This window comes from Scyliorhinus canicula, chromosome 23, assembly GCF_902713615.1.
Source record: "Scyliorhinus canicula chromosome 23, sScyCan1.1, whole genome shotgun sequence".
Taxonomy (NCBI): domain Eukaryota; kingdom Metazoa; phylum Chordata; class Chondrichthyes; order Carcharhiniformes; family Scyliorhinidae; genus Scyliorhinus; species Scyliorhinus canicula.
In genome coordinates, this window is record NC_052168.1 from 229,741 (window position 1) to 243,800 (window position 14,060).

The 14,060-nt window shown below is 49.4% G+C and overlaps 1 protein-coding gene across 1 annotated transcript; it reads left to right on the plus strand.

Moving 5' to 3' along the window:
* Positions 1–2,396: 2,396 nt before the first annotated feature.
* Positions 2,397–11,972, plus strand: pth2 (parathyroid hormone 2). The gene is made up of 3 exons (XM_038783792.1): positions 2,397–2,571; positions 8,489–8,592; positions 11,412–11,972. The coding sequence occupies exons 1-3, from the start codon at positions 2,440–2,442 to the stop codon at positions 11,875–11,877; spliced, it is 702 nt and encodes a 233-aa protein (XP_038639720.1). The 5' UTR covers positions 2,397–2,439; the 3' UTR covers positions 11,878–11,972.
* Positions 11,973–14,060: the final 2,088 nt, after the last annotated feature.

Here is a 14,060-nt window from a genome sequence, read left to right on the forward strand (position 1 = left end):
AGGGGGGGGTCACTGCTGGGCTGGGGGGGTAACAGGCCCGGTGTGGGGAGGGGGGGGTAACAGGCCCGGTGTGGGGAGGGGGTGGTCGCTGCTGGTCTGGGGGGGTAATGGGCCCGGTGTGGGGAGGGGGTGGTCGCTGCTGGGCTGGGGGGTAACAGCCCCGGTGTGGGGGGGGGGTGGTCTCTGCTGGGCTGGGGGGTAATGGGCCCGGTGTGGGGAGGGGGGGGGGGGGTAATGGGCCCGGTGTGGGGAGGGGGGGTGGTCTCTGCTGGGCTGGGGGGTAATGGGCCCGGTGTGGGGAGGGGGGGGTAACAGGCCCGGTGTGGGGAGGGGGAGGTCGCTGTTGGGCTGGGGGGTAACAGCCCCGGTGTGGGGAGGGGGTGGTCGCTGTTGGGCTGGGGGGTAACAGCCCCGGTGTGGGGAGGGGGAGGTCGCTGCTGGGCTGGGGGGTAACGGGCCCGGTGTGGGGAGGGGGGGGTAACAGGCCCGGTGTGGGGAGGGGGAGGTCGCTGCTGGTCTGGGGGGGTAATGGGCCCCGTGTGGGGAGGGGGAGGTCGCTGTTGGGCCAGGGGGTAATGGGCCCGGTGTGGAGAGGGGGTTATGGGCTGGGGGAGTGATGGGGTCAGCGCCCGTGAGCCCCCTGGATAGTCTATACCTGTACCAGGGGCAACTTCAGCTGCTGCCTGTCCGTCCCACCAAATCTAACCATCCCAGGACACAGACCAGTCCATGGCCAGTTGGTTCAGTCACTTGAGCTCCCACTGACTGTGGCAGCCTTTGGTTCTGCAGCTGAAGGCTGTCGCTAACAGAGAATTGGCAGCGGCACCACAGCTCTCCAGTGGAACCCCGGAGCAGGACGAGCCACGTCACAGGTAAGTGTTGCTGCTCAGCCGTCCCAATCAGACTGAGGCCTGGATACTGGAGGCAGGAACCCCACAGAGGCAGCAGCCAACAATCCAACACCAGGAGCTGGGCTTCAGCACTGGGGCCATCCCCACGGGGGGGGGGGGGGGGAGGGGGGGGGCCTCGCCCGGATGCAGTAGTATTCCCAGCAGGGGTCCAGGGTCTGGGGTCCGGTGCCCAGGGGGCTCAGCTGTGGCTGGGGGTGCGTGTGGAGGGCGGAGCCGCCAAGCACAAGGGGCTTGGATGGTACCCTGAGAGACAGCGGGAAATGTAGGGGTGAAGGGGGGCTTGAGGATCCCGGTGTGGAGGCACAAACTCAGCTTCAGACCAGGAAGGCTCGCTGAGGGCTGAGTGTTGTGGATCTAGAATGAGAATCAGGAGGGTTCTTTCAGGCTCCTCACAACCTCATTCCCCCCACAACCTGCCCCCCCACCTGACCACCTTTCCCCCCACCTGACCACCTTCCCCCCCACCTGACCACCTTCCCCCCCACCTGACCACCTGCCCCCCCACCTGACCACCTTCCCCCCCACCTGACCACCTTCCCCCCCACCTGACCACCTGCCCCCCCACCTGACCACCTGCCCCCCCCACCTGACCACCTGGTGCCACGACTTGGCAGGTGAGTGAAAATGCTCATGGTGCCAGGCACTGGGGGGTTTTCTGCCCATGTCCAGCCCCACTTAAATTTCCAGCTTTTGTCAGCACATTCAGATCATGGCCTTTGAATCAAAACCTGCCGCAGCACAAACCCAACATCTGCTCAGGTATTTTCCCACATTGACCTTGGCTGCCATTTGTCACCTGTAGCTGAGGATATTGAGGTTGATTATGAGACTGCAGTCTAGTGGGCTGAGGGACTTTCAGTGAGGTCTTGTTTCAATGATCTTTCAGAGTCACTTACACAAAGTTAAACATTTAAATCCTGCTCTCACAGCATGAATTTTTCAGAATGAAACTTAAGCTTCTAACTGATCAACTGTGCAACCTTTCTGCTGAAAATATGTTCATCTCATCTCCACTTCATTATAAACCGAATATCATTCTGAAGAAACATGAATTAATGAACAGGGTAAATATAATAATGTCGAGAACCTGAACTAACTCCAGACCGAGTGTCTCTTCCTCTCGTTAATGGCAATGAATCATCTTTTCTTCACATATCCAAACTCGAAAGACAGCTCTCAATTCTGACAAAATACAGGCGTGCAAAACAATTTTTAATGAGATATAATAAGATCTTTCACCATCACTGACTCCAAGTCTTGGGACAACCACTCCATGTTTTTATCAAAGATTTCAACAAAATTGTTCCTGCAACTATTTCAAGCACCGGTTAGGATCTGAAATATTGCAAACTCATTAAAATAACGGTAAAAATTGTCCAAGGTCAGGGAAGTTTATAATAAATGACCCTGACTCTCCTCCCACAGGAAGTCCCACAGTTGCCCCATCATCTTGTTGCGTCTCAGTGGCCTTTTGAAATTTGTTTCCTTAAGCTGTAAAGCATGACATTGTTAGCAAATTATTTCCCTTATGAAGACATTGATGTCATTACCCTGGAGTCTTATATATAAAGCGAGTACAGCAGAGACAGTCAGGTCTGATCGCGCAAACAACGACCAACATCACTTGTACCGAAACACGAAACAAAACGTGATTTCTGCGGTGAGTAAAATTATTTTCTTCACTCGACTTAAACAATATGGGTGGGAGTAAAAATCAATAAGAAGTGAATGAGATATATCGCAGGAGGCTCCAATCGGGAGGCTCACCAGAAATGGAGCTTTAGCCGTCTGCTCAATATCCAACTTCCCAAACACTAACCCATTTATCCCCAACTCCTTCAAACAAACCCAATAACAACTCTCATTATTCAATATTGTGAAGATGTCTCTGCCGAGAATGGATTGGATTGATATTCCAGAGTTACTTTGTCCTGAGTTACCTGTGTTCTCCAGGGGCAGTTTGAAGGATATTGTTGGGAAGTTCCATTCTGTTGGGTGTTGGGGGGTTGGGTGCGGTGAATAAAAATGAGGCAGGGCTTTGGTTCCCAACAAGTGACTCCTCTTAGAAATTACTGGTGGATACCCTGAGAAGATAGATTGTGTTTGTGAAATTTATCATAGTTTAGTCGTTTTTCTGTTGGCTGTTAGTGTCCCGCACATTAAAAGTTCTGCTATGTTTTAAAATGTACAATTAACACAAAGGCAAACAGAAAATCCTGACAACACCTAAACTCAGAGACATGCCCATGTGATCTGGTTCCATGGAGAAAGAAACTCCAAGCCATTGACATGTGACAGCCTTTGACTCGGAAGCAGTAAATGTAAGGAAAACATTTGATTACTTTAAAATGTTTTGCGAATCCATGATTATTTTCAAAAATGTATAAAAAAAGATCTTTAAAGAATTTGTATCAATTATAAAGGCTTCAATTATAATTTATGGATAATATGAAATACTGATCACCTTTGACGTGCAAGCTGTATTCACAAGTTGGAAATTAAAGAATGGAGGCTGTGTGGCACAATACACAAACAATGGGAGGGGAGAGTTGGATAAAGGTATTCTGGTCACTGCTACCAAAACTGATGGAAGCTGAGAAGATTCTGTCAAGAAGTGTACAGCATAAGAAAGATTGCACAAGTAGAATCCTGTTTGTATGAAAGCTGGTGCCTCCAGAGAATTGGCTAAGTCCTTGAAGGAAAGGAAGTAGAACCCCTGCTGTAAGAACTTTGGCGGTGAAAATGTTGGCCATGCAGGTGGAATGGGCCGCCTCAAAATTCCATGAAACATAGAGCGTGATTCTCCGGCCTAGTCTGCCCAGTCACAGGAAATGCCCATCCAAGGTCAATGGATCTTTGCATGGTCCACACCCCACACATGGCAGGGTGGAAGAATCCAACCCATGGTCTTTATTGGATCTGCTATTCTGTTGTTTAATTTATATTGTGTACTGGCCATGTTACCATTACTTCATATTTAATTTGCAATGCTTTGATTCATATTGAGGTAAAGTTACAAAACGTGGAATCTTCTCTGGCAATTCCTTCATGCATGGGTCACTCAGTAAATTTGGTTATTTTGCCTGATGGATCCCCAAGGGGATCATAAGAGGTTGATGAGAGCAGCCTAAATACAGTGATTCACTGCAGTCCACTGTGGATAGAGGAATGGTGACATAGTTCCAGGTCAGGATGGTGCGTGACTTGGAGAAGAACTTACAGATGGTGGTGTTACCAAGAACGTGCTGCCCTTGTTCTGTAAGGTGTTACAGGCCATCGGTTTGGAAGGTACTATAAGAGGTGTCTTGGTGAGTTGCTACAATGCACTCTGTGCTGTACCTGCTGCTGACACTGCATCAGTGATAAAAAGAATATATTTCTCAGGTGGTGAAAGGTTGTCCGTCAAGCGGGCTGCTTTCTCTTGAATGGTATTGAATCTCATGAGTATTGTTGGAGCTGCACCCATTCAGACAAGTGGAGAGTATTCCATCACACTGGTAACATGTGCCTTGGAGATAATGGACAGGCTTTGGGGAGTCAGGAGGTGAGATACTAATTCCCAGCCTCTGACCTCCTCATGTATCCTCAGTATTTGTATGGCTGGTCCAGTTAAGATTTGAATCATTACTAACTCCCAGAATGTTGATGGTGAGGTTTATCATAATACAAAGAAAAGAACAAAGAACAATACAGCACAGGAACATAGTTATGCTGTTGAATGTCAAGCAGAGATAGTTACATCCTCTCGTGTTGATACTCAGTGCTGGCACTTATATTGTGTAAATGTAACTTGCCCCTTGTCAGCCCCAAGCCTGGATATTGTCCAGGTCTTGCTGCATTTGGACAGGGGCTGCTTCATTATCTGAGGAGTCGCGAATGGTGCTGAACATTGTACAACCATCCACAAACATCCCCACTTCTGACCTGATAATGGATTGGAGGTCATTGATGAAACAGCTGAAGATGGTTGGGGCCGAGGACCCTACCCTGAGGAACTCCTGCAGTGACACCCTGGAGCTGAGATGATTGACCTCCAACCACCTCAACCATCTTCCTTTGTGCCGGGTATGACTCCAGCAGCAGAGAGTTTTCCCCTGATTCCCATTAGCTCCAGTTTTGCCAGGACTCCTTGATGCCAAACTTGGTCAAATGCCAGTGTTGTTGTATTGGATCAACTTGGCTCAGGGTGCCAAAAGTTCTGGGGCACGTTTCTTCAGTATTATAGCTGGAACAATGTCAGGGCCCATAGCCTTTGCTGTCTCCAGTGCCATCAACCAGCCTGAGGACTGGAATCTATGATGCTGGAATCTCAAGAGGAGGCTGAGATGGATCATCCCCTCATTGTTTCTGGGTGAGGATAATTGCCAATGCTTCTGTCTTACATTTTTCACTGATGTGCTGGGCAACCCATTGTTGAGAATGACAATATCTGCGGAGTCTCCTAACCCAGTTAGTTGTTTAATTATCCATGGATATTCCTGCCTGGATGCGGCAGGACTGTAGACGTTTAAGGTGGACCATTTGTTGTGGGACAGTTTAGCTCTGTCTGCAGCTTGTGCTGTTTAGTGTGTCTGTCATCCTGTGCTGTAACTTCACCAGATTGACACCTCATTATGTCTGGCGCTTCTCTCAGCATGTTCTCTTTCACTAAGGTAAAAGCAGAATACTGGAGATGCTGGAAATCCGAAATAAAACCAGAAAATGCTGGAAATCTTTGTACATCTGGCAGTATCTGTGGAGAAAGAAACTAAGACGGTGATTTTTTGGCTCCTACACGTTGCGTTTTACCGCGGCAGATGTGACAAGCCAACCAAATTTCCGTTGAATTTGACGGGAGAGAAATCCCGCCAATGGGCGGGGCCAAAAATCACGGCCAGAGTTAATGTTTTGAGTTCAATGTAACTTTTCATCGGAAGTGGCTGCTCCTGGTGGCCCAGTGTTGAGTTGTTCGATCTGTTCTGGACCTATCCTGTTTTGCTACACACCATTCAGAACATCCTCAATGCGAATCTGGAACTTTGTTTTCACAAGGACTGTGTGGAGCGCATGCCTACAATAAATTGTCACAGATAACTTCATCAACGACAGGTAGACTTGTGAAGACAAGGTCAAGTGTTGGTTCTCTCACGACTTACCATAGTGAGGCCCAAGCAGACTTGAGAAGATGCGATGATAATGAGCCACTCATTGGTGGTAGACAGCCAGATTACATCCTGTGGCCTTGCTGCACTCATCAGCTGAGGGAGAGCCGGAGGCGATAATCAGCCGAGGGAGGGCCGGAGGCGATAATCAGCCGAGGGAGGGCCGGAGGCGATAATCAGCCGAGGGAGGGTCGGAGGCGATAATCAGCCGAGGGAGGGCCGGAGGCGATAATCAGGCGAGGGAGGGCCGGAGGCGATAATCAGCCGAGGGAGAGCCGGAGGCGATAATCAGCCGAGGGAGGGCCGGAGGCGATAATCAGCCGAGGGAGGGCCGGAGGCGATAATCAAGCGAGGGAGGACTGGAGGCGATAATCAGCTGAGGGGGGAGGCGGGGGGGTGGGGGGGGGGGGGGGGGGGGGGGGGGGGGGAGGCGGGCGGAGGCGATAATCAGCAGGATTATTTTGGCCTGGTGGAATGATTTATGTGTTCATTCATCAGGCCAAACATAATCCTACTAATTATCGCCTCCGGCCTTCCCTCGGCTGATTATCGCCTCCGGCCCTCCCTCGCCTGATTATCGCCTCCAGCCCTCGGCTGATTATCGCCTCCGGCCCTCCCTCGGCTGATTATCGCCTCCGGCCCTCCCTCGGCTGATTATCGCCTCCGGCCCTTGGCTGATTATCGCCTCCGGCCTTCCCTCGGCTGATTATCGCCTCCGGCCCTCCCTCAGCTGATTATGGCCTCCGGCCCTCCCTCGGCTGATTATTGCCTCTGGCCCTCCCTCGGCTGATTATGGCCTCTGGCCCTCCCTCAGCTGATTATGGCCTCCAGCCCTCCCTCGGCTGATTATCACCTCCGGCCCTCGGCTGATTATCGCCTCCGGCCCTCCCTCGGCTGATTATGGCCTCTGACCCTCCCTCAGCTGATTATTGCCTTTGGCCCTCCCTCAGCTGATTATCCCCTCCGGCCCTCCCTCAGCTGATTATGGCCTCCGGCCCTCCCTCGGCTGATTATTGCCTCTGGCCCTCCCTCAGCCCTCTCAATTTGGGAACCGATCCCCACACTTTAGTGAGGAGTCTGTACAGGGTTGGCTGAGCAGAACGTGGCTGGGTTGATGTCAGCCGGTCCATCTGGTTTTATTCCGATTTGATTTTTTGCGGTGATTTGATGTAATGGAGTTGCTGACGAGGATCTCTCAGAGATATGTTGAGAGCGTTTTATATTTGTGGTACTTGATTCACATGGAGATCAGACTGGACAAGGAATGCAGATTTTATTCCCTAAAGGACATTAGTGAGGAGCTGGATTTTTACAGCAATCCAGTATTTCATGGGTTTCAAGGGAAAATTTGCAAATCTATTGGGATGGGGCACAAGGAAAATTGTTCCTTCAGAGGGTGAACAGAGACACTCTATTGAGTTAGCCTGCCTCTTTGGGTATCAAAGAACAAAGCTCAATACAGCACAGGAACAGGCCCTTCGGCCCTCCAAGCCTGTACTGGTCATGATATTAATCTTTGCCAAAACCCTCAGCCCTTCCTTATGCTGTATCCCGCTACACCCTCTATACCCGTCCTATCCATGTGTTTGTCAAGATGCCTTATGAACACCGTTAATGTCTGGGGTTATTTGGTTATTTGTCTACACAATGTGTGGGTGTTTTGTAAAATTCTTTCACAGTATATGACAGTCAGTGGCTGGGTTAGCATTTGATGTCCATCGCTAATTGCCCTTGAAAAGGTGGTGTGTGTGATGTGAGCACCAGATGTCGGGGTGTGTGTCTGGGTGTGTGTCTGGGTGAGTCTCTGGGTGTGTGTCTGGGTGTGTGTCTGGGTGTGTGTCTGGGAGAGTGGGGTGTGTCTGAATGTGTATTGTAATGTATGTCAGGATGTTTGGGTTTAGGTCAGGGTGTGTGTCTGGGTGTGTGTCTGGGTGTGTGTCTGGGTGTGTGTCTGGGTGTGTGTCTGGGTGTGTGTCTGGGTGTGTGTCTCGAAGAGTATCTTGGTGTGAGTCTGTGTGTGTGTCGTGTTGTGTGTGGGGTAGGTCTGGGTGTGTGTCTGGGTGTGTGTCTGGGAGTGTATCTGGGAGTGTATCTGGGTGTGAGTCTGTGTGTGTGTCATGTTGTGTGTGGGGTAGGTCTGGGTGTGAGTCTGTGTGTGTGTCGTGTTGTGTGTGGGGTAGGTCTGGGTGTGTGTCTGGGAGTGTATCTGGGAGTGTATCTGGGTGTGAGTCTGTGTGTGTGTCGTGTTGTGTGTGGGGTAGGTCTGGGTGTGTGTTTACACCCTTGCTTAAATATCAGCCCCATTTCAGACACCATCTGGTTTTAACTCAATTGTTTTCACAGAATGCACATCTTCCAAATGTCTCAGCTTTTCTAAGAAAATGAGGATCTAAATAATATTCGGGTGGATTTTAACTTTATGTCTTTTCTCCTCAGGATATGGAACCTGTGCCCACTGGCCGTGTATTACTGGTGGGACTGATCCTGAGCCATGTGCTGGCTCCTTCCCCCGGAGCTGCCACACCCATGCCATCTCAACGGTAAAACACACTGTCAGAACATTGGATCATTCAATATAAATTGTCTCCTTTATCTCAAAATATTTGGTGAAGTTTGAGGTTTCTTTGGTCTGAAATTTTTTCTGAGATAAGACCATAAGGCATAGCAGCAGAATCAGGCCACTCGGCCCATCGAGTCTGTTCCGCCATTCAATCATGGCTGATATTTTCTCATTCCCATTCTCCTGCCTTCTCTCCATAATCCCTGATCCCCTTATTAATCAGGAACCTATCTATCTCTGTCTTAAAGACACTCAGTGATTTGGCCTCCACAGCCTTCTGCGGCAAAGAGTTACACAGATTCACCACCTTCTGGCTCAAGAAATTCCTCCTCATCCCTGTTTTAAAGGATCGTCCCTTTAGTCCGAGATTGTGTCCTCTGCTTCTAGTTTTTCCTACAAGTGGAAACATTCTCTCAATGTCCACTCTATCCAGGCCTCGCAGTATCCTGTAAGTTTCAATAAGATCTCCCCTCATCCTTCTAAATTCCAACGAGTACAGACCCAGAGTCCTCAACCGTTCCTCATACAACAAGCTCTTCATTCCAGGGATCATTCTTGTGAACCTCCTCTGGACTCTTTCCAAGGCCGGCATATCCTTCCTTAGATACGGGGCCCAATACTGTGCACCATACTCCAAATGGGATCTGCCCAGAGCCTTATATAGCCTCAGAAATAAATCCCTGCTCTTGTATTCTAGCCCTCTCGACATAAAAACATACAAACTAAGAACATAAGAACTAGGAGCAGGAGTCGGCCATCTGGCCCCTCGAGCCTGCTCCGCCATTCAATGAGATCATGGCTGATCTTTTGTGGACGCAGCTCCACTTTCCGGCCTAAACACCATAACCCTTAATCCCTTTATTCTTCAAAAAGCGATCTATCTTTATCTTAAAAACAATGCTTTATCTTGACATGAATGCTGACATTGCATTTGCCTTCTTAGCTGCCGATTGAACCTTCACGAACCGGGGTGAGATTCTCCGACCCCCCGCCGGGTCCGAGAATCGCCAGGGGCCGGCGTGAATCCCGCTCCCCCTGTCTCCCGAAGTCTCCGGCACCAGAGATTCAGCGGGGGCGGGAACCGCGCCGCGCCTGTCGCCCCCCCCCCCCCCCCCCCCCCCCCCCCGGCGATTCTCCAGCCCGCAATGGGCCAAAAGTCCCACCACTGTCGTGCCAGTCCCACCGGTGTGAATCAAACCGCGATTATGCCTTCATACCTCCCTCCTAAGTGCATAACCTCACACTTTTCCACATTGTATTTCATTTTCACTTCATTGCCCACTCTCCTAGCTTGTCCAAGTCTTTCTGCAGCCCCCTTGCTTCCTCAATGCTACCTGTCCCTCTACAGATCTTCGTATCATCTGCAAATTCAGCAACAGTTCCTTCAGTTTCTTCTTCCAGATCATTAATGTTCGTTGTGAAAAGTTGTGGTCCCAGCACAGACCCCTGAGGCACACCACTAGTCACCGGCTGCCATCCTGAAAAAGACCCCTTTATCCCCACTCTCTGCCTTCTGCCAGTCAGCTAATCCTCTATCCATGCCAGGATCTTACCCTGAACACCATGGGCTCCTCCTGTGAGGGAATGTGAGGGAAAATCATGCTTGACAAATCTACTGGAATTCTTCGAGAATGTAACTAAGCCAGTGGATGTGGTTTATTTGGACTTTCAGAAGGCTTTGGACAAAGTTTCACATAATAGATAGCGGGTAAAATTTAAGCGCACGGGATTAGGGGTAGTATATTGAGATGGACAGAAAACTGGAAACAAAGAGTAAAAATTGACAGGTCTTTTTCCAAATAGGCAGGCAGTGGGGTCCCGTAGGGATCGGTGCTGGGACCCCAGCTATTCACAATATATATTAAGGATTTGGACAAGTTAAGTGAGTGGGCAAATGAATGGCAGATGCAGTATAATTTGGAGAAATGGGAGGTTATCCACTTTGGTAGCAAAACCAAGAAGGCAGATCATTATCTGAATGGCCATAAATTAGGAGAGGGGAATGTACAGCGGGACCTGGGTGTCCTTGTGCACCAGTCACTGAAGGTAAGCATGCAGGTACAGCAGGCGGTAAAGAAGGCAAATGGTATGTTGGCCTTCATAGCGAGAGGATTCGAGTACAGGAGCAGGGATGTCTTGCTGCAATTATACAGGGCCTTGGTTAGGCCACATCTGGAATATTGTGTGCAATTTTGGTCAACTTATCTGAAGAGGTTTCTCTGCAGTTCTCCCCATGTCTGCGTGGGTTTCCTACGGGTGCTCCGGTTTCCTCCCACAAGTATGGAAGATTTTAGTTCAGACGGGCAGCATGGTCGGCACAGGCTTGGAGGACCGAAGGGCCTGTTCCTGTGCTGTACTTTTCTTTGTTCTTTGTTCTTTGTCCCAAAAGATGTGCTGTTAGGTGAATTGGACATTCTGAATTCTCCGTCTGTACCCGAACAGGCGCCGGAATGTGGCGACTAGGGGATTGTCATTGTAACTGCCTACTTGTGACAAAAAAGATTATTTATAAATGCCTTCAGGATTTTGAACACCTAATTAATATTTTTTAACCATTCCTGTTCTAAGTGTAACAATTCCAGATCCTCCAATCTGTTTCATTCATCAATTACAGGCCCATGCAGGTGTCCTGGGGGGTGGGAGCGGGGAGGGGAGTCTACTGAGAAGTGGAGAAGCCTGTGTGACCTTGGCAACCATTACTTAACATAATATTTAGAATAATGAAACATGGGACTAAGAGCCTAGAATCTAATTGAGAGTTTGGATATATTGATGGTAAATGATTTTGTATTATTGTAGTTCCCTACCTAGATCCTGGAAAACTGGAAATTTGCTGGGACTGGCAGGAGGTAAACAAATGGAGAACAGTTTACAGCTGGTCCCAGGTTGGGACCCATCTGGCTCCTTGCATGATTGGATCATTGAGATGATGTCATCATTTCCCATACTCAGAGAACTCCCAGACTCCTGGTGGATTCCCGCTTTAAGAAGACGAGGTTGGTTTGCAAAATTCCCAATAGATTCCAGAAATCATGATGGTCAATCACACACAGCACTTATGGATGGTGCAGGTCTGACCAGGGTTACCCTGGGCAAAAGCTGGTCATCTGATTGGCTGGAACCAAGCACCAATGAAGAAGTCAAGAGAAGCATTGTTGTGGCTGATGATGTCGCTTTTCGAGAAAAGAGCAAGTTCCTGACTGCGATGCAGAGGCAGAAATGGCTGAACTCTGTGATGAGAAAACTTGTGATTAACAAAAAGTAGATGTAGCACAATTTATGGATCATTGGTGTTTGTGGTGTTTCAAGTGCAGAAATGTAATTCACTATTTAACTGCAATAAACTTCCCTGAAAAGACACCATAAACTTGTAAGTTTTATATTTTCAACAGTCATCTTATGGAAACACCAAATTGCACATGACGGTTTGATTGAAATTGAGGACTTGATCAATTGGGTGTAGAATAGGGTAAATGTGAATTGTATTCATTGAAAGTGGCGATCAAAAGGACAAATTAATTGGACAATTTGGAGGGATATAGGGAAAGATCAGGTGAGTGGGATGAATTGGATAGCTAACATAGACACAATGGGCGGAATGATTCTATTATCTGAACAAAACCAATGTGAGTTAACACAGGATCACTCATCTTTTGATCTCATTGCAGCCTTTGTCTAAAACTGGACAAAAGAGTTTAATTCAAGAGGTGAAGTGAGAGTGACTGCCCTTCGCAACAAGACAACATTTGACCGGGTTGTCATCAAGGTTCCCACCAACCAAGCTCTGCTGTTTGGAGTTAAACATATCACAAATAAAGGTGGTAATGGTTGTTGGAGGCCAATCATCTCCATCCCAGAATATTCCTGTAGGTCCCAACCAGCCGACTCATCAATCACTTTCCCTCATCATAAGGACAGAAGTGGAGATGATTACTGATGATCGTTGTGTTCCGTCCCATTTGTGACTGACATGCAGTGTGTATAAAACACACCTTGGCTCCTTCTGCAGCACCTACCAAACTCTCCACCTCTGCCTGTTGGAAGGACAATAGCAGCAGATCCATGGGACACCACTTTGCAGATTCCCCCCCCCCCCCCATGGCCAGGGTAATCTATCCCCCCCCCCCCCCCCCCCCCCCCCACCCCCATACACTCACCACCGACTGTAATTTCCTTCACTGTTGCTGGGTAAACATCCTACAGCTTCCTCCCAAACAGCAACGTCAATGCAACAGTTCAAGAAGGCAGCTCATCACCACCTTTCCACGGGTAACTTGGAATGGGCAGTGAATTGTTATCTCACCAACAATGCTCTCACCTTGTGTAAGAATTTTTTTTAATTGCTAGACAAAAACTGAAATCCATCCAACTCACCTTTGACCATCCTGATAGTCACATGATGCAACATTACTGACAAATTGTCAACTAATCAATTTCTACAAATCAGTCTAAAACAGGCCCAGGTACGTTCTGGTAGAAAACTTTAGGAACTAAATATTCAGCTCTGTAATGCCAGCTTCAGCCAGGTGGGGGCAGAATTTCCCGCCACTTCTGATGCAGCCTGGGTGGTACCCCAAGTTTAAAAGGATGACAGTGAGATGTCATCCATTCATTCACTGGAAAGGGGGCAGATGTGATGTAAAAAAGCCGCCAGGCTGATTTGACACATGTTTGATTATTTGAACCAAGTCAGGACAGTTAATGACCCCATTAATCACTCACAGCTGTGTGATATACAGCTATGCCAGACCCCTGGCCCACTCTGCGTTAAGGTTGTTTTGACCGCTCAGGCCCTGGGAAGAATGTCAGTGAGTGTGTTTGCCATGGATTAAAGTTGGAGGTCAGTGGAGGCCGTGAGAGGTGGGTCGGAAGCTGGTATCATTAATCAGTGCAGGAAGGTGAGATGGAAGATCTGAATCTTAGGCCAGCTGCTGGGGTTCTGCTGGTGAGTGATTTGAGTGCAGCACAGCAAACATTGTGAGGGGCTGCACTGAGCTCATCCCACTGGGGGGGGGGATAGATTACCCTGGCCATGGGCGGGGGGGGGGATAGATTACCCTGGCCATGGGGGGGGGATAGATTACCCTGGCCATGGGGGGGGGGGGATAGATTACCCTGGCCATGGGGAGGGGGGGGGATAGATTACCCTGGCCATGGGGGGGGGGGGATAGATTACCCTGGCCATGGGGGGGGGGGATAGATTACCCTGGCCATGGGGAGGGGGGGGGATAGATTTCCCTGGCCATGGGGGGGGGGGGGGAATAGATTACCCTGGCCATGGGGGGGGGGGGGGGATAGATTACCCTGGCCATGGGCGGGGGGGGGATAGATTACCCTGGCCATGGGGAGGGGGGGGGGGATAGATTTCCCTGGCCATGGGGGGGGGGGGGGGGGGAATAGATTACCCTGGCCATGGGGGGGGGGGGGGGATAGATTACCCTGGCCATG